This window comes from Ahaetulla prasina, chromosome 8 (genome assembly GCF_028640845.1).
Source record: "Ahaetulla prasina isolate Xishuangbanna chromosome 8, ASM2864084v1, whole genome shotgun sequence".
Lineage (NCBI taxonomy): Eukaryota > Metazoa > Chordata > Lepidosauria > Squamata > Colubridae > Ahaetulla > Ahaetulla prasina.
This window is the reverse complement of record NC_080546.1, coordinates 78,402,744-78,424,441: the sequence shown is the minus strand read 5'-3', so window position 1 is coordinate 78,424,441 and position 21,698 is coordinate 78,402,744. Positions and strand designations below refer to the sequence as shown.

Sequence of the window (21,698 nt, the reverse complement as noted above, 5' to 3'; positions counted from 1 at the left end):
GCCGTGACGGTCATAAAGCAAGTCACCACATGACCAACCTTATTTTACAACCTTTTCTGCAGCAGTCATTAAAAGAATCACCATGGTTGTTAAGTGAAACCATAATAATTAAGTGCACTCATTGTTGGCTTTGGAGCATTTTTGCTAAAAACTGGGAGCAAATGCCTAGTTTTGGCAAAAAATGACATACCTTAGGATCGTGTGACCATGGAATGGCCCTAAATGGGGGCCGGATCCCAAACATCTGAAATGAAGTCATGTGACTGCATGGGGGGAGTGGCCATCAAACTTTGGAACCGAGTCGTAACTACCTTCTGGGGGCTCGTAACTTCAAATGGTCATTAAGCGACCAGTCATAAGTCAAGGACTACTTGTAGGTAGTCCAGGCACCTACTTCTCCTAAAAGAAGTCTTGAAGCCACTGAGTATAACTCAGCCGTCTGACTGTGTGTTTCTGTATTCATTCTATGACATTTCCATATGCTTGTACCAAGATATTTAACATATTAAGCATTCCGTTTTGAAAAAAAGATCTTGGAGAAAGCACGACATCAAGACTTTAAAACGAGAAATTGCCTGTATTTTTCATGACTTTGAAATGCAGTTGTTGACAAACAGGCTACAGTACTAAACAATCTCACTAGAGTAAAATCCAGCAGGCAAAACATAGGGATATTTGTTCATCCAAGAGTAGAATGAGGGTAGAACACCAAATTTTGGATGGGTGCGGAAAGCCTTTGTAATATTTGAGTGTTGACAATACAGCAGATGGTACAATTGCAAACTAATTTGACCACATAGATATAGTAGCATTTGTCTCTTCATACTCTAATTATCGTCTATAGAAGCCTTTCTAAGAGAGGACATCATCATGTCCCTAATACCTTTTCTGGGGTTTTCTTCTAAATCCGTTTTTACAGCACCAAATTCTGCCAACTTCCATTCAAGATCTGAAACAAGAAAACCTATTCAGACAAACAGAAAGAGGAACTGCCATAATACTAATGTGCATAACCTTTTATCACTGGTTAAACACACACATTATCACAGAGGTATGGAATGCATAAGGTTGTCAGGTAGGACTAAAAGCTTAAATGAACCTGATGTTTGTTAGGATTATTACTATATATTTATCCCACTGTTTTACATATAACACAGCCAAAGGTGGGTTTAACATTATGTTACTACCAGTTCGCCCCGCGCGCACACACCCAGTTCACACATGCTTTCCGCGCATGTGCCCAGCCTTCCACACATGGGCCCGGCCTCAAAAATGTGCCTAAATAGCAGGGGTGAAATGCTCCCGGTTTGGACCGGATCACCTGATCCAGTAGTAATGGTGGCAGGTGGTTCGGAGAACCGGTAGCAAAAATCCCTGCCCCATCCCCCCCCCCAACCCAGCTGATCATCAGAGGTTTTTTTTTACTTTTAAAAGCATTTTTTCTTCAGCCGAAAACATGCTTTTAAAAGTTAAAAAAAAAAGCCTCTGATAATCGCGCGGCTCAGCTGCGATCGTGTGAGGCTTTTAAAACCTCTTCGGTCAAAGAGGTTGTAAAAAAAATTATTTTAAAAGGCTCCTCTGACAATTCCAGCTGAGTTGTCAAAGGCTTTTTACTTTTAAAGGCAAAAAAAATGCTTTTAAAAGAAAAGAAAAGCCTCTGATGATCAGGCAACTCAACTGGGATCGCCAGAGGAGCTTTTTAAAAGCATTTTTTCTGTCGAAGTGGTTGTAGAAAAAATACTCTTAAGAGTAAAAAAAAAAAAAGTAGGCCATGCCCACTCAGTCACATTACCCCCACCACCACCAAGCCACGCCCACAGAACCAGTAGTAACAAATTTTACATTTCACCCCTGCTAAATTGTTGTTGTTGTTAGTTGCGAAGTCGTGTCCGACCCATCGTGACCCCATGGACAACATTCCTCCAGGCCTTCCTGTCCTCTACCATCCTCTGGAGTCCATTTAAGCTCATGCCTACTGCTTCAGTGACTCCATCCAGCCACCTCGTTCTCTGTCGTCCCGTTCTTCTTTTGCCCTCCATCTTTCCCAGCATTAGGCTCTTCTCCAGTGAGTCCTTCCTTCTCATTAGGTGGCCAAAGTATTTCAGTTTCATCTTCAGGATCTGGCCTTCTAAAGAGCAGTCAGGGTTGATCTCTTCTAGGACTGACTTGTTTGTTCGCCTTGCAGTCCAAGGGACTCGCAGGAGTCTTCTCCAGCACCATAGTTCAAAGGCCTCAATTCTTTGGCGCTCAGCCTTTCTTATGGTCCAACCTTCACAGCCATACATTGCAACTGGAAAACCATAGCTTTGACTATACGCACTTTTGTTGGCAGGGTGATGTCTCTGCTTTTTAGTACGCTGTCTAGATTTTCCATAGCTTTCCTCCCCAGGAGCTAAATAGGATAGCATAGAGCTGAGGCGGGCGGCGGGGGGGGCGCACCTGAGATTTCTGCTACCAGTTTGGCCAAACTACCTCTGCCACCTCTGAACACAGCATGCAAACGTACCTAATTCTCCTGCCTCTTATTTTCCACAAGACTGATTTTGTGAGGTAGTTGGGCTGAGGGAGTGCGGCTGGCCTAAAGTCACCCAGCCAGCTTTCATGCACACGGGAGGCCTCAAATTGGCAATCTCCTGATTCAACACCTTAGCCACTACAGGTAGGCCTCGACTTACAACAGTTCATTCAGTGACCATTCAAAGTGACGAAGGCACTGAAAAATGGGATTTATGACCATTTTTCACACTTGCAGCATCCCCACAACCGCATGACCAAAATTCAGGCACTTGGCCACTGACTCATATTTATGTACGTGATCCTCTTTTGTGAAATTCTGACCAGCAAAGTCAACGGGAAAGCCAGATTCACTTAACAGCCGGGTTACTAACAATAATTGTAGTGATTCACTCAACAACGGTTGCAAGCGAAGTTGTAAAATGACGCAAGATTCGCTGAACGAATGTCTTACTTAACCATAGAAATTTTGGGCTTCATTATGGTCATAAGTCAAGGACTACTTGTACAGATTCTCAGTGTTTATATTCCACTGGTCCTCCAGGAATTCAAAGTAGATGACATGGATATTTTTCTTTACATTTCTCCCCTGTTTGGTAAGTAAAATTGATAGAGAGATTGGCTGACCCCCAAATCACCCAGTGAGCTTCTATGACTATGAGTGGACTTGAACCCAAGTTTCAGTTTAACCACTACATCGCACTGACTCTCTTTGTATAATCCTCTAATTCACTGATTTATTTAAATATATATATAAATATTACCTTCTACCGTAAGTCCTGTTCCGCCAAACTCCACAACTCCAATTAACTTGCCTTCAATTTTACCATCCTTATAGACAAATATTGTAGGCAAGCAATTATCATGATAATTTTCAATACAGCTCTTGGCAATGGCTTTCACAAACTTAGTTTCTGGGAATTTTATGGCCAGTAGACTCAGGTGTCTGTTAACCAATACACACATTGGAATACTAAAGGAGGAAGAAGAGGAAGAATTTGATTATTAATCTCCAACAGAAATATACCATATAATAATAATCTTTGTTATGATGAATCTGAAAACACTGAATTAGTAGAAACTCTGCCAATGGCTTATAAATCCACATATTAGTAATAGCAATAGCACTTAGACTCATATACCACTTCATAGTGTTTTACAGCTCTCTCTAAGTGGTTTACAGAGTCAGCTTATTGCCCCTGAAAATCTGGATCCTCATTTTACCCACCTCAGAAGGATGGAAGATTGAATCAACCTTGAGCCTGGTGAGAATTGAACTGCTGGCTGTGGGCAGAGTTAGCCTGCAATGCCGCATTCTAACCACTGCTCCACCACAACTCTTAACAGATACACTACATTTCATTTAAAATGGACTGGGTTGCATTAAGCTGGGATTTTATTGAGTTGTGATATGGCATGCAGTGCTTTAATCTCACACAAGCAAAATATATCACATGTTATTATCCCAAAGCAAAATCCAGACTCACAAACAGGATCTCCTGCAAATTGTTCTATGTTTGTATTTAAACACTGTTATGGGATACATAAGGGATGCGGTGGCTCAGGGGCTAGGACGTTGAGCTTGTCGATCGAAAGGTCGGCAGCTCAGCCGTTCGAATCCCTAGTGCTGCCACGTAACGGGGTGAGCTCCCATTACTTGTCCCAGCTTCTGCCAACCTAGCAGTTTCGAAAACAGGTAAAAAAATGCAAGTAGAAAAAAAAATAGGGACCACCTTTGGTGGGAAGGTAACAGCGTTCCGTGCGCCTTTGGTATTGAGTCATGCCGGCCACATGACCACAGAGACGTCTTCGGACAGCGCTGGCTCTTCGGCTTTGAAACGGAGATGAGCACCGCCCCCTAGAGTCGGAAACGAGTAGCACGTATGTGCGAGGGGAACCTTTACCTTTTACTATGGGATACATGAGCAATTGATGTATTTGTGTGTCAGTTACAACACATCCTGATACCTCTGTGTGTGTGTGTGTGTGTGTGTGTGTGTGTGTGTGTGTGTGTATGCGTGCGCGCAGGTGCGCATATGATGTATGATCTAATGTTAAGGGAAGTTTGGTTCAAAATAATTCTAAATCACAGTCAAAGATCTCCATAGATTCCAAAATGGATCTCCATCCTGAAAGTCAGGCTGAATGCCAATCTAAATGACTATCTTCATGTTGTGCAACATACAGGCACCCCCTGTAAACTGCTTGGTATAACAGGATCGAGAAGCACGTTTTAGCTTCAGGTTCTCCCACCATAGGTAATAAATTGAACATGAATCAGGGCTTACTGTAGGAGAAGATCAAGCAGAACGGGAGGTGGAGTTAAATGTGTCATAAGCTTAGAGTCCTTAACTTGGCTACAAACCATCCAAGTCCAGCCCCTGCCCCCTTTTTTTTTTTTTGTTTACATTTATACCCCGCCCTTCTCCGAAGACTCAGGGCGGCTTATAGTGTATAAGGCAATAGTCTCATTCTATTTGTATATTTTTTACAAAGTCAACTTATTGCCCCCCCAACAATCTGGGTCCTCATTTTACCTACCTTATAAAGGATGGAAGGCTGAGTCAACCTTGGGCCGGGCTCGAACCTGCAGTAATTGCAGGCTTTGTGTTCTTAATAACAGGCTGTTCTTAATAACAGGCCTTACCAGCCTGCGCCATTCACCGGCCTTGAATTCCTTTGACCCTTATCTAGTATCAGTTTAGTGCTAACTATTAGTTGACTAGATTCTTGTGTATAGGCTTGAATAAATCTTTTGCTCTGCAATGTAGCTCATGGTCCTGATCCTTTGCGCCTGACACTCGGCGACGAGAGCCTAATGCATGCACCAAAGTCTGTTGCATATGGAGAAGCAGCATGTTTAAAGAAATGCTCTTTTTTGCCCAACTAAACTGCAGATATTATTTTATTATCCGTAAGACCCTGGTATATACAGAAACAGTTTTCTCCAGAAACTATTTCCTCCAGTTAGAAATTGTTCCAGTGTTTTCTCAGTGACATTTTTCTTTTAGGTAACTTGTATTGGGCGGTTTAAATTAAGCTGCACCCAATATTATATTAGTGACACGGTAATGCAGGATTTTCCATCACTTTCCCCTTTATAAACATCTCTATGAAACCTCTGGGTCCATGATGGTGAACCTATGGAACGTGGGCCGGAGGTGGCACACAAAGCCCTCTCTGTGGGCATGTGTGCCATCGCCAGCTGCTTTTCCGGGTTCTGTCACATTCATGCGCTACGGCCAGCTGCTCTCTTCCAGCTTCCGGCATGAGCATACACTCCAGCCAGCTGTTCTCTTCTGGGTTCCGACACGCACATGCACACCAGCCAGCTGGTCTTCTGGATGGCACGCATGCATGCGATGGAATACAGAAGACCAGCTGGCCGCCGTGCACATGTGCACCATCCAGCTGCTCTCTTCTGGCTTCTGGTGCTCCGGTGAATGCATGCATTGTTGTGGTCTGCCAGCAGCCTGCGGAGCTGGCAACAGAGTCAGATAGCAATGAGGTTGAGGTGAGGCCAGGGCCATCGGGAAGTGAGGTGCAGACTCCAGAGCCTCCAGTAGTGAGGCAGAGGAACAGGAGGAGCCTGTTCCTAATGCACACATGAGAAGAGCTGCCAGAAGGCAAGAGCAGCTCAAGCAAAGAGGACAACTCGGGCATAGGGCCAAGAGATGATTGGCCCCTCCCATAAGACTTAAAACAGACCAGCACCGGCATTTGAGCTTTTCCAGAAAACAACGTTGGTAGCTGCATCTTCTGCTTCATCTTCTGCTTCGTCTACGTCTTGCATTTATTTTTGTGACTTCTGAACGTTTGCCAAGAAAGGCCTTTGGCAGCTTGCCTAATTGGTTTGCGAGAGAACTGAGGAATTTGTGTTGGGAGGAATTTGTTTTAATTTGAGTTGAAAGACGCTGGGAATGAAGTAATTCTCAGCTGTTAGAATAAAGTTTGTTTGTTTTTTCACGGACTGAGTTTCCTACTACCTACTTGGGCCTGGGTCACAACATGCATGTGCATGTGCACACACGCTCCAGTTTTGGCACTCCGAGCCGAAAAGGTTAACCATCACTGCTCTAGATCTTCTTAGGAGGTTCCTCCACCTCTCTAGTTAAGATTTGGAGACACACCAGAAAGTGAAAGTGGGGGAATAGGGAATGAGTGTGTGTCCCATCACTGCATCAATAGTGGGTTCCTCTTACCTTCGCTACTTGTTCGGAACTGGGACCGCACATGTGGCGCTTCTGCGCATGCACAGAACCTTCTGTGAATGTGCAGAGCATCCATGATGATATCCATGTGGGTTGGCAGAACCTCCATCTGCCGTCACTACCGGTTCGCCCGAACCGGGGCAAACTGGTAGAAACCCACCACTGCACTACATGCATTTCTAGTAGCAGAATGACATCAAGGTGTGAACTTACTCTATTTACAGTATAAATGTCCTAACAGACACACACACACACACACACACACACACACTCCTCTCTTACCTTGCATTATACAGATGGATGACAACCCACACATCCTTTGGCGCATTTGTGACTTCCTTCACGTATTGATCCCCAGAAATTTCATTCAGTTCTCCAAATCTTTGTCTCTTTTGTAGAGCTTTTAGTTCCGCTAAGCGTTGTTTCCTAATTTAAGGGAAACCTTTCGTATCATAACCGTTAATAAAAGTGGGACGAGAGACCGTGAAAATGCAGGGTTAAGGCATCACACCCGTTCCTTGGAGATTTTCAGAAATGAAAGTTGCTAAGGGTGGAAATGCAAGAGAGTTCAAAAATGCAGTGATTGAACTGTAGAGATGGGGAATCTGAATTTGTTGCCTGGGCAACATGTAACCAACCCATCCATTCCTTTCCAGTCCAGATTTGCAAGCCCTTCCAAACCCCACCGAATGGGGAAAAACAGATGAGCACTGCCCCCTAGAGTCGGGAACGACTAGCACATATGTGCGAGGGGAACATTTACCTGTACCTTGGCCTTCCTTTTAGGCCAATTTGGGAAAAACAAACAAACTGCAATAAAGCAAATTAGTCATATTTGGTATAGGAGATTAATTCGCTTTGAAAGTTTGCACGTTATAACTTCCTGCATTTTGTTATTATACTAATAACAAAAAATCGACGTAAAATATATAAGAATGTATGTAGTTACATTCTAAAATGAAAGGGAAAGTAATATAACTTAAATCTTGGCTGCAGCCCCACGTGAGCACAGAACCCTATAGGGCAATGATGGCGAACCTTTTTTCCTTCAGGTGCTGAAAGCGCGTACCGACACCCATAATGCAATGCCCCCCCTCAGGCCCCTCCCCTGTGCATGCACACTCGACCCCCCTGTGGTCCCCCTCCCCCGCGCATGCGCGCACGACCCCCGTTTTGGTGCTAGCAGGCCTCCCTGAAGCCTCCTGGGACCAAAAATGGGGCGTGGGGGGTCACTGCACCCCCAAACCCATGCACATATGCGTGCGACACCCCCCCCCCCGCATGCAAGCGCATCTCCCTGCAGAGACCTGAAAATCAGCTGGCCGGCGGAAGGCAGGCGGGCATGCAGAGTGGAGCTGACCTGGGCGTCGGTTCGTGTGCCCAGTAAGGGGCGTGCATAAGAGCACAAACGTGCCTACCGTTCCTGTCCTATTGTTTTCTTTCATTATATCCAATTAATATAATTATTACATGCTTATGTTTATATATATATATATATATGCTTATATATTATATAGTTACTTTCATGCTTATGCTTATATATACTGTTGTGACAAAATAAATAAATAAATAAATAAATCATGTCTATAGGAATTCTTTCAGATTTGACGTGCGCATAATTATATGCAAGAAAAAAAATCCAGTCACTTGGCTTTTCTTATTAGAGGGATTTATACTAAGGATAAATAAAAGTTCCCCCGAGGTTTGGAAAACTCAAAAGTTGTGATGCAAGCAGTATAGAAAGAGGACGTACTCAGGTTAAGAGTACTTACGAGAACAGTACATACTCACTAAATTTGAACAAACAGATACATTATTTAGACGGGAATTCAGTGAAAATGGATTTTTGAAAGTAAGAGCTGTAGATGGCGCCAGTTGCTTGGATATTTGTTAGCCCAAGAATTAGCCTTCCATGTATTTAAAGGTGTTTCTAACATTTAAAAGTTGAGATGATGATGATAATTATTTATTTTATTTCTTTATTTTGTCACACAGTATATATAAGCATAAGCATGAAATAACTTATATAATATATAAGCATATATATAAGCATAAGTATGTAATAACTATATTAATTGGATATAACGAAAGGAAACAATAGGACAGGAACTGTAGGCACGTTTGTGCTCTTATGCACGCCCCTTACAGACCTCTTAGGAATGGGGTGAGGTCAATAGTAGACAGTTTTTGGTTAAAACTTTGGGGATTTTGGGAAGAGATCACAGAGTCAGGTAGGGTTAAGGTTAGAGTTTATCGATAGGGTTGGGTTTCCCCACACTGGTGACTTTGCATCTGCTCCTTAGAATTTGACATACCTGTACATTTCAACGGCTTTTAAATCTTCCTCATCAAAATCATCTTCTGCCTCTTTCAGTTGCTTCAAATTCATTTTTTCATAAGGCTTCACTAGAAAAAAAAAAGAAATGGAGAGGAACAGTGGTTTTAGTCTAACCAAAGGCCAGAAGAAAATAGAGTGGTGCGGTGGCCTAGAGGTGGAGCTCCCGCCTCATAATCAGGAGGCTGTGAGTTTGGTCCTTTGTAGAGGCAGATATTTCTTTCTCTGGGCACAATGAGAATGTATCTGCTGAAGAAAACTCCTCATTGGTGACAGTAAAGGCATCCGGCCAGTAAACACTAAGTTCCATTCAGTTGCCCAGACTCCGCCCCGCAAGGGATTATGGAGTCATTAAAAGAAGATGATGAAAGACTAGAAGAAAATGCCCAGTTTAAATATTTCTGGGAAAGAAGTGGATAACAAACCAAAATCTTTTTTTCCCCCCTTGAGATTCCAAAGGTAAATTGGATAAAATTGTGCAGAGGACTCCTCCTTTAAATCTCATTTCAGAAGTAGCTTATGAAATGGCCTCTGCAGGCGAAATTGCTATTTTTCCAGCTTCGAACCTCAGCTCTCTTCTCTGAACTGTGGAGATGCTAGTCAGTTCAACGAAGTCCTGAGGTGAAATGGCTCATGGTTGAAAGGCTGTGTGATGGAGGAATGTCGGGCTGTGTATGAAAAGCTTCAGATTCAACTGGTTCTCTATTTCAGAGATTCTGTTTCCTATTGGGGACATTGCCTTTCCTTTACCTATAGCAGGAGTCTCCAACCTTGGCAACTTTAAGACTTGTGGACTTCAACTCCCAGAGCTCCTCAGCCAGCAAAGCTGGCTGAGGAATTCTGGGAGTTGAAGTCCACAAGTCTTAAAGTTGCCAAGGTTGAAGGCCCCTGACCTATAGGCAGTGGTGGGATTCAAATAATTTAACAACCAGTTCTCTGCCCTAATGACCAGTTGGGTAGGTGTGGCTCAGTGGTCATGTGACCGTGTGGGTGTGGCCAACTCAACATCACTCACGTCGATGGGTGCTTCGCCTTAGCTGTTACAATGTAATAAGGGTTAACCAGAGAGGCAGTTTCTGTAAGCAGAGCAATAAAGATTAGGCTAGAAATAACACCAGAATGTTTCCTTCCTACCTTCCTTACAGGATTAGCCTTGTAAAGTGGAAAAAAACAAAATAAGATTTCTTCCAATAACTGGTTCTCCGAACTGCTTAGAAAGTTAACAACCGGTTCTCCCGAATAGGTGCGAACTGGCTGAATCCCACCACTGCCTATAGGATTTTGTTGTGAATGTCAGATGGAAAAAGCATTGCTTGCACTTCTTTGTGAAAGTTGAGGGGGGGGAAACTATCGTAATATAGAGCAAAGCTGATAGGAGAGGGATAAGGAAGAGAATAGCTACCAATATTTTCTAGGGAAGTGATTTTGGAGGGCATTAGTAGAACAGGGGTAAGAGCCACGGCAATAGCTCTTGGTTACATATCTGGCCGGCAAAAATCAGAAGATTGCTAAATATAACAGGAAAGAAAGAAAAAAGAATCACATTGCAGACATTTTAATTTTGGGAGTTATGGAAGCCCTACCTAGGGCGATCATGTTGGTGAAAAGACATGTGGCAGGGAACAGGTGGGAACAGGTGTGGAGCCCAAGGCAGCAACTTCCCCTTGCTGTTTGAAGAGAATCTGTATTATCTACACAGTGGTGGGACTCAAATAATTTAACAACCTGTTCTCTGCCCTAATGACTGGCTGGGTGAGCGTGGCCATGTTGGGAGTGGCTAGGGTGTGTGATAGGCAGCACTAGGCCTCCTGCATCCCTCTGGGAGCAAAAACGGGCCATGGGGGGGACACGCTGCCCCCCTGTGCCCCGTTTGGGCCTAGTAGGCCTCCCTGCAGTCTCCTGGGAGCAAAAATGGGCCGTGGGGGGCACTGCGCCCTCTGTGCCCCATTTTGGGCCTAGTAGGCATCCTTGCACGTATCTGGGAGCCAAAATGGGGCATGTGGGGACTCCTGGAAGGGATGGGGAGGGGAAGGGCCAGGCAACAATTTAATTACCAGTTCGCCCGAACCGGTGCGAACCGGTTGAATCCCACCATGCCATATTTAAATGCCTAATTTGCTACAGAGATGAGAGGAAGTTAATTTTAAAAACTGATGAAAGCCGGGCCCTTACCTTCTGCTTTCTTTTGTAACCGTAAAACCATTTCTTCAATTTCATCCTTAACTTCCTCTTTTGGAGGCAGAATCCCGAAATCTCTTAAAATGTCATTCCATTCTGTATCTTCATTTGGATCCTTTGTAAAGAGAAGTGTGCAGATATCAGTAAGTTACAGCATGCAATCATCTCACCTGGAATCTACTTGGACAACAGAAGTTATTTTTAATCTCTTCCTCTTCATCAGAACCCTTTCAGAGATCCAAGGTCCATAACTCAGAAGGCCAAAATTTAATCGCCTCATTATTTTTAAATGGACAGCTTTGCCTTCCCTTCTCCATTTACTTCCTTTCCCTAGAGATTCTCTGGAGAATTTTAAGGTGAAAGAAGTTAATCTCCCCACCCCCCCAAATTTAACTGCCAGACAGGAGGCCTCGTGGCTCAGTGGTTTAATGATGCTGGAGATAGTCTCAGCTACGGCGGTTCGAGCCCTAGCACTGCATGGCAGGGTGAGCATCTGTCACTTGCCTCAGCTTCTGTCCATCTAATAGTTCAAAAACATGTTCTATGCAAGTAGATAGATAGGTACCACTTAGTGGGGAGACGAGCTGGTTGCTCTGTGTGGGTAGTCAGATTCCTGATGGCTCTGAACCTTCCCTGTTGCGATGCCTGTTTGCAAGGCAGCTCCAGGAAGGGAAGGGGCCTTGGGTGATGCTGCAGGAAGAGCCACTAGTCTTTCTCTAGAGTTGAAGTCAGTTTACCCTCCTGTGGTGCACCTTGGGAAACATGCAAGCTTTTCCTATAACAGGGCGGGTATCTTGGCAAAGCAAACTACTACTCTGCAATAACATTGCGGTCTCCTGGCTTCTGCAACTATGCCACACTCTAATCATAATAATAACTGCCAAACAACCTTTCCTACAAGCAGGAATAGCAATAGTGATAGCAAAACTGAATTTTTGCTACCCAGATAAGAGATGATGAGTAGATGAAAGCAGATTTTATCCCAAAGGTCTTCAGGTTTTTTTTTTTATTAGACACTTTCCTGCTCCTCTCCTGCAGAAATTAACTTTCTCCACTGATTTATACTTCTAAATTTGATTTGAAATCTGTTTAGAAACTTCAGTTGGTTCATCAGTGCTGGGAACATGCTGGCTAAATTATATGTACTTAGATATTGATTGCATATATTTTCCAGATGACTTTCAAGGCATTGTTCTTAAGTAGACAGTATAGTGTCCATGGGCACTGATGTCCTAGCAAACATCACTGAGGGTGCCTTCTAGATTCTCAAATCAATTTTTAAAAAAATAATATTTATTAAATTCCAAACATTAAAATACACAGTACAAAAAAAAAAACATAATACACACAAAAAAGTAAACTAAGACAGGCGCATCAAAATTTCAATACTAGTAACAGCTTTTCTACATCGGTATCTCTATCCTAATTAACCTCTTTACACAAATTTTACTTCTAAATATCTCTAGCTTAAACTTACCTCCTTATTTAAATTATCTTAACTTCTGTTCACAATTCGATCTCATAACGAAAATGTCCTTAAATTTTAAATTTACTCTGCAGCCAGGAATACCATCTATTCCATATTAAATAGTACTTGGTGTCTTCCTTCTCCTTCATTTCCATAGATAATCTGTCCATTTCTGCACATTCATATATTTTTTAAAATTATAATTTAGTCCGGAGGGATATCTGGATGTTTCCAATTCTGTGCTATCACAATTCTACTCGCTGTTAGTATGTGTAGTATGATATATTGTATATTTTTTTTTTGATTTTCCCTTCCAGAATAGCCAGGGAAAATAGTTCCGGTTTTCTTTCTTCTGCCCTGTTATTTCATCCAGCCATTTTTATCTTACCCCAAAATTTCCTAATCTTAAGGCAGGTCCACCATATGTGGTAGAACATCCCTTGTTTGTGACCACACCTCCAACAATTTGGGGACCTGTTCAAGAACATCCTGGCCAATCTTGCTGGTGGCAGATGCCATCGGTAAAAATCAATTTTCTTACAACATTTGAATAGTAAAATATTTTCCCCAGAGGATAGGTTGAGTCATTGGTTCATTATACTGTAAATATAATAAAAGGGGCCTGAATTTTGGCTAACTCATCCTGTAAATTATTTCATGTTCCCTGTTCATTTCTCAGAGTGTTCCATGCATGGACTACCCACAATAAATCATTCTTAATCTGAGTTGCTACTAAAAGAATACTGATCAAGTCAGCATACATCAAAGCTGATTGAAAACTAAATCTGGTTTAGTTCTGCAACCCAAAAAGACAGACACAGACTTCAGAGGATCATTAGAACTACAGAAAAAATAATGGCTACCAACCTGCCTTCCACTGAGGACCTGTATACTGCATGAGTCAAAAAGAAGGCTGTGAAAATATTTACAGATCCCTCACATCCCCTGGACATCAACTGTTTCAACTCCTACCCTCAAAACGATGTTATAAAGCACTACACATCAAAACAACTAGACACAAGAACAGTTTTTCCCCGAAGGCCATCATTCTGCTAAACAAATAATTCCCTCAACACTGTCAAACTATTACTAAATCTGCATTACTATTAATCTTATCATTCCCATCACCCATCTCCTTCCACTTATGACTGTATGACTGTAACTTTGTTGCTTATATCCTTACGATTTATACTGATATTGTTTCCCGATTGCTTAATTGCAGTGTGGGATTCAAGTAATTTAACAATCGGTTCTCTGCCCTAAAGAACAGTTGTTCTGGTGTGCCCTCTGCACACCAGAACAACTAGACACAAGAACAGTTTTTTCCCGAAGGCTATCACTCTGCTAAACAAATAATTCCCTCAACACTGTCAGACTATTTACTGAATCTGCACTACTATTAATCGTTTCATAGTTCCCATCACCAATCTCTTTCCACTTATGACTGTATGACTATAACTTGTTGCTGGCAATCCTTATGATTTATATTGATATATTGATCATCAATTGTGTTGTAAATGTTGTACCTTGATGAACGTATCTTTTCTTTTATGTACACTGAGAGCATATGCACCAAGGCAAATTCCTTGTGTGTCCAATCACACTTGGCCAATAAAACTCTATTCTATTCTATTCTATTCTATTCTAATGATTTCTTCCAACAACCAGTTCACCAAACTGTTCAGAAAGTTAACAACCGGTTCTCCCGAAGTGGTGCGAACTGGCTGAATCCCACCACTGCTTAATTGTAGCCTATGACTATCATAAAATGTTGTATCATTGTTAAATTGTACCCTATGTCTTTCATTAAGCGTTGTAAGTGTTGTACCTTGATGAAGGTATCTTTTCTTTTATGTACACTGAGAGCACATGCACCAAGAGAAATTCCTTTTGTGCCCAATCACACTTGGCCAATAAAAAATTCTATTCTATTCTATTCTAAATGAAGATTGTTTTCAAACGAAGAAAGTTGGGCAAGACACGGCAGATCCAGAATATTTTATTTGGAATCGCTTATTGGTTTGGGTACATGAAGGGCTATTTTTTGTCAAATTAAATGTAGAAAATATATGGTCTTTGGTGTAGAGCAGGATTTCCCACCATGGCAACTTTAAGATGCATGGATTTCAGTTCCCAGAATCTCCAACCAATCATGGCTTACTAGTTTTATAAAGATAAATAGGGATTATTTGTCAAAAATAATTGTGATATGTGCATTTGTCTGCAGTACGATTTTAAACTTACTATTTAAAATTATGTTAACTATCACATTCCGGAATCCTGAATTATTTAAAAAGACTGAAGATTTCTAACTGAATTTCCAACATTCTCATAAAAGTAGGGTGCCTTGAGAGCTAATAAAACTATGATAGCTTTGTAATATAAATTAAATCTATTTAGATATTTTAAGACTCATGAGGAATGTTTAGAGACAAAATATACAGTTATTTTAAAATTACGTAATTGTTCAGAGGATTCTAGTGTTGCTCAGTTCTGCAAGTGTTTATCAGTTATGGCTGGTATAGAATGGATGACATATTTTCACCATAGGATGCCCCTAGAGTGTTATTTTTTATTTCTCACAGAATTTAATCCATTGAAGTTAAGAGACAGGCTTGTAAACAAACGTGAACCTGGGTGTCTGTTTTTAAAATTGTTAGTTATTGGTTCAGTCACAGTTTGCTTTGTTCTTCATATATATTTTATGCTTGCCTTCTCCATCTAAAACAGTGTTTTTCAAACTTCTCGACTTTAATTTAGCTGGCTGGGAAATCCTGGGAATTGAAGACCACGCATCGTATATTTGACAAGTTCCAAAAATACCGATCTAAAGTGACATCTGCCGTAACAGTTCTTTCCCTCCTATTATATTTTTTTCCAGAAGAGTTCGTACATCAAACAAAGCTATGGTTCCTTAATTTTGTTCGATAGCAAATACAATTAATGCAGCTCATACAGTAGACTAAGTTATCAAGCACGGTTAACAAATCCACCATGGCTGAATTCATACATCACCATAAGGCAAATCTAAATTAACCATACTAAGTGTACAGACGATATTTGTCTTTAACGGATCTCTGGATTTAGGCAGCATATAATAGGCCTGTTATAATTCAATATCCTTTAGGAACCTTAATAATGTTTGCTTTTATATTTTGTTTCTAAAACTACTGCAAGCTTTGCTCCCATCATCGGGTGCATTTAAACTTCCGTAGTGAAATTTTATATTACAACTGCTAAGACTTTGCCACTTAATAATCTCACTCGTCTCTTCTCCCAGGCAATAATATTTCAGTACAGTTTCCTTTCCCAAACCACATCTAACAATCCTTTTGTAGTAGCTTAACCTGGGACAAAGTAAGCAAGACTTCATGTCCTATCCAATTTGCATTGTGAACAGTCTGGAAATAAAGCACTTTTCCATTTTAATTTCAGTTGATCTCTACCTAAAGAGGTAAGAACGAATACACTTGGTATAAAGTAGATATCAGAGGTGGGTTTCAGCAGCTTCTGACCAGTTCTGGAGAACCGGTAGCAGAAATTTTGAGTAGTTTGAAGAACCGGTAGTAAAAATTCTGACTAGCCCCGCCCCCATCTAGTCTCTGCCTCCCGAGTCCCAGCTGATCAGGAGGAAATGGGGATTTTGCAGTATCCCTCCCCTGTCACGCCCACCAAGCCATGCCACGCCCACCAAGCCACAACCACAGAACCAGTAATAAAAAATTTTGAAACCCACCACTGGTAGATATACTATATTGCATTAGCTCTGACCTGCATAGTGCTTAGAAACTGCCAAGGTGATACCCTGACACCGAGCTCTGATGCCACCAGCTTACATCTTCTTGGGCTTTCAACTGAACAACCAACCAACCAACCGCTTCAGGATGTGGGAGGAGCCAGTAGAAGGTCCATAGCAATGGATTCCTGCACTGGGCATGACCCTCAAAGTCCTCAGCAACCTTTCCAGTTTGGCTCCAGAAGTTGCAGATGCTCCAACACTGGAGGCTTTTGGGAAGATTGACAGCTACTTGTCTAAAACGATATAGGGCAGTGATGGCTAACCTTTTTCTCATCGTGTGTGAAAAGCGCGTTCGTGCCGGCACCCATAATGCAAAGCGCGCGCCCCTGTGCATGTGCGCACACCCCCACGCGCATGTGCATGCGATCCCCCACACACTCCTGCCCCCGTGCATGCATGCGTCACCCCCCCGGCCCCCATTTTTGGCCTAGCAAACCTCCCTGCAGCCTCCTGGGTCCAAAAATGGACCGCGGGGGCTGGCTGCTCCCCCCTACGCCTTGTTTTGGGCCAACAGCCTTCCCTGCAGCCTGCTGGGCCCAAAAATGGGTTGTGGGGGGCATGCCACACACCCACATGCTCCGCCCCTCACGCTTGTTTTGGGCCAACAGCCTTCCCTGCAGCCTGCTGGGCCCAAAAATGGGTTGTGGGGGGCATGCCACACACCCACATGCTCCGCCCCCCCTACGCTTGCATGCACATCTCCTGCATGCGCCCTGACCCCCCCCCCCATGCATCCCAAAAAACAGCTGGCAGGCAGGAGGCGTGCAAGGTCGAGATGAGCTGACAGCTCGTGTGCCCGCAGAGAGGGCTCTGCGTGCCAGCTGTGTATGCGTGCCATAGGTTCGTCATCACGGATATAGGGCTTCCTGCCTGAGCAAGGGGTTGGACTAGAAGACCTCCAAGGTCTCTTCCAACTCTGTGAGTCTGTTCTGTTAATTCTATGGATTTTGTTTTTGTTTTGTTTTTAAAATAGTTTTTATTGAACATTTTCCAACTTTAAAAAACACAAGTACAAAAGAAAAAAGGAAAAAGAAAAAAAATACGAACACAAACAAATAAAAAACGCAAGCCACACCACAGCGTAATATAATTTTACAGCTTTCTGTATCAGCATGTATAGTCTGCTTATGTAATTCAATATTTGACTTCTCATAAATTTTAACGATTCTAATGATAGTATAAAGATAAAGGTTCCCCTCGCACATACGTGCTAGTCATTGCCGACTCTAGGGTATAATAGTATAATAATTATTATTATAATAATAATATGATACATTCTGATTATACATATATACATGTATCTTTTTATTATAATCAATGGTTTTTGAACTTTTATTTCTTGTTTTGGCTTTGTCGTGTCCCCCTCCCCCTCCGACAACTGGGTCTGGGAAGTCTGTATCAAGTGTGGCCACGAAGCCTCTGCAGCTTTGCCAAATTCCTTTCAGATTTCTCAGGCAGGCAGGAATCCAAGGTGTGACTTCAGCAAACCAGATGAGACTTTGCTTGACTCAAATTGTTTGACTCAAGCTGGTCTTTTATATAGGCCATGGAATGTGGCTCCATGACTCAGCACTTATCCAGGCCTGCCCCTCCCTTCCTTCTGCTGACGTCACCTCTCAATTCTCCGGAAGCGGGGATCCGTCCACTGTAAATTCCCTTCCTCCGGATCTGCTGCCGGCAATTCTAACACGTGGCTGGCTTTGTGCTCACACGCTGTAGGAGTGAGGTTTGTTTGTTCATTCCTGACTTTCTGTCCGGGCATGGTGCCAGGGCTGGGGGCTGGAGGCATGCCAGGCCGTTCCTCTTCATTATCAGTCTCTGAATCTGATAGCAGGCCCGGCTGAGGAGAGGAGGGAGGGCAAGGCAGGCCCGGCAGGAGATGGGAGGGGTCCGGCTGAGGAGAGGAGGGAGGACGAGGCACAACAGGCTTCTATTCTCTAGCCACTTGTACAGTCTACTCCAAATTTTATAATAGACCAACTCTTCTTTTTCTTTTAACTCCATAGTCATCCTATACATTTCAGCACGCTCAAGTTTATTTATTTATTTATTTATTTATTTTGTCACAACATCATACAAAAAGATTATATAGTATATAAACATATAAACATATATAGGAAGAAGAAAAGAAAAAAAAAGAAAAAAACAACAACAACAATAGGACAGGAACGATAGGCACGTTTGTGCACTTATGCACACCCCTTATGGTCCTCTTAGGAATGGGGTGAGGTCAATAGTAGAAAGTTTTTGGTTAAAGCTTTTAGGATTATGGGAAGAGACCACAGAGTCAGGTAAAGTATTCCAAGCACTGATGATTCTGTTGCAGAAGTCATATTTTCTGCAATCTAGATTAAAGCGGTTAACATTAAGTTTAAATCTATTGGTTGCCCTTGTATTATTGCAATTAAAGCTGAAGTAGTCTTTGACAGGAAGGACATTACAATAGATGATTCTGTGAGTTAAACTTAGGTCTTGTCGAAGGCGACGGAGTTCCAAGTTTTCTAAGCCTAGGATTTCAAGTCTGGAAATCAGACTTCAGCTATGGAAGCCATACTAGGCCGAAGGCTTCCACACGCTGACACTTTTTCCTGTAGGAAAGTAGGAGAAGGGGGTGGTGGTACAAGGGGCTATTAGACATAACAACATTCTTCCTGCCGGTCAAGGTCAGGCTGAGCTCACATCTGGAGAAGGAGTGGCCAAAGTGATGTCTCAAGATGGGACGGTTGGAGATTGGAGCATGTGATCGGCAGAGGGGTCATGAGGGTGGGGATTTTGGAATTTGCATTACCGAGGGAAGAACCCGGATCCCCAGATTCGGATTTCATCCAACTGTGCCAGTGTACCTATGCTAGTAAAAGAATTTTGAAAGATGTTTGCTTCGGAGTCTTTTCTGCAAGAAGGGTTTTCTGGAACGCTGACACAAGTATCTTCCTAATTACTATTTCATCTGAGGCGGCATTTGTTTCCAGTTTTGTGCAAAAACGATCCTAGCAGTGGTTACTATGTGTAATATTATGTATTGTATATTATGTTATGTTATATTATTATATTATAATATTATGTATTATAAGAATTACGGATTTGGATCTAGTATGCTTAATAAACATAATTCTGGTTTCAATTCTATTTTATGAATTTTGAAAGACCTTTTACCATAGATATAAAAAAAGACGTCTACCTAATGGATAGGCATAGACATAGCAACAAAAGAAATGGGTAATAATGGATAGTTTATCAATTCAGCCCACTTATATTCCGGTCTCTGTCCTATCAATTTCTTTTCTGCAAGCGGTAGAGGGTAATCTGTAGGGAAAGTCGGTAGTAAGTGAGGCACAAAAACACATGAACAAAGGCACTTTATTGTAGCATCATGGATTTCACACTTATGTCCTCCCACTGACATCAACCTATTAGGCTAATCTGGTAGAGATTACAAGCACAAACTGAGTGGTACATGAGTATAAATGTTATGTTTAAGATATAACAGGCTTGGGATTTGCTCAAAGAATAAACAGCTAATGAATACTGTTTGTTATATTTCCCAAAGGTAATTTTTACTCAAGGTTCATGGTTCCACTTTTTGTAAAAAATTTACAATGCTATAAAGCCTCGGTGTGTGTCAGTACACTGCACATGACTCCTTGCTGTGGGCAATAATATGTTGTGGGCAGTGGCTGGATTCAGCCAGTTCGCACCTATCCGGAAGAACTGGTTGTTAACTTTCTAAGCAATTTGGAGAACCGGTTGTTGGAAGAAATCTTATTTTGTTTTTTTCCACTTTACAGGGCTAATCCTGTAAGGAAGGCAGGAAGGAAACATTCTGCTGGTATTTCTAGCTTAATCTTTATTGCCCTGCTTACAGAAACAGCCTCTCTGGTTAACCCTTATTACATTGTAACAGCTAAGGCGAAGCGCCAATCGACGTGAGTGACATTGATTTGCCACGCCCACACGGTCACATGACCACCAAGCCACGCCTACCCAGCGGGTCATTAGGTCAGAGAACCAGTTGCTAAATTATTTGAATCCCACCAATGGTTTTGGGCAACAGTATGTTGTCTTGAAAGGGAACCCTAGGTTAGCGGTCATGTCTTGCACAAAATATGCAGGCATGCTTTGGGCAAAACGAGACTTTAATTGTGCTTTGAACAAAACATGCCAGAACTGATCTGTACTTTTCTAACCATTAGAAAGGAACGCTAAATGTGGCATGAGTAAGTTAAGGCTGGTAACGTCATATACATCTTTTCTGTCCTACAATCAGGGGTAGGTTCTGGGTTCTCTGACTAGTTGCTGGGTGGGCGTGGCCATGGTGGACGTGGCTTGATTGGCCTCCTGCACCATGGGGGGGTGTTTTTGCACTCCCCGGGCTCCAGAGGCTTTGCTTGTGCCTCCGAGAGAGCAAAAATGGCCTCCCCAGGCTCCGGAGGCAAACGGGCCCATTTCCAGCCTTCCCGAACTTCCGGTAGGCCCATTTTTTGCCCTCCCTGAGCCTCCACGCATGCCCTGCATTACCTGCATCCAAAATGGGCCGCGTAGGGACTCCTGGGAGGGAGGGGCGGGGTGGGCGGGGCCAGCCAGGAGTAGGATTTGGGGGTTCTCCGAACTGCATAGAATCTTAGCTAGAGGTTCTTCCGAACTCCTGCGAACCCCCAGCAACTCACCCTTGGGCTTAATTAAAATGAAAGGATTGAAAAATATTCAGAAAGTATGATGTTATACCTCGGCTGTTGTGAAAGAGTATGAAAGTAGGAATCCATAAATTAGTAATAATTGCATGCTATGCTCCAGTAAACAGTAAGGGAGGAAAAATCCAATGGGAGTTCTAAAAAAGAAAGTCTGCAAGATTCTGGGAAAAAAAATTATGATGGGGGTGATGAGAGTTCTGAACGTGCGACATTTTTAGTAGTATCAATAATGGATCTTGAGAAACATGGACATGCAATAAGAAAAATGTGATAGAAATGGGAGTTTCAGGAACTCAAGCCACATGATCCAGTTCATCAATAAACCTTCTTTCCAAGCAAAAGAAAAAAGAAAAGAAAAAAAGAAAGAAAAAAAGAAATGGGAGTGGAAGTACAATAACTTCAGAAAAAGAGGTCATATAAAAATATTAGAACTCCTTCCAACAGAACGAATGGAGGATAAATGTAAGAGGGTTTTGAATCTGCCTATTTAGTTGTCTTTGACAGG

General features: G+C 42.4%; 1 protein-coding gene across 1 annotated transcript; it reads right to left on the bottom strand.

The window, feature by feature from the left end:
* Window positions 1-596: 596 nt before the first annotated feature.
* On the bottom strand, window positions 597-13,225 carry PDCL2 (phosducin like 2). The gene is made up of 6 exons (XM_058193814.1): window positions 13,163-13,225; window positions 11,233-11,353; window positions 9,041-9,131; window positions 7,008-7,151; window positions 3,279-3,487; window positions 597-949 (listed from the first exon to the last, which is right to left on the bottom strand). The coding sequence occupies exons 1-6, from the start codon at window positions 13,223-13,225 to the stop codon at window positions 828-830; spliced, it is 750 nt and encodes a 249-aa protein (XP_058049797.1). The 3' UTR covers window positions 597-827.
* Between the last annotated feature and the right edge of the window lie 8,473 nt (window positions 13,226-21,698).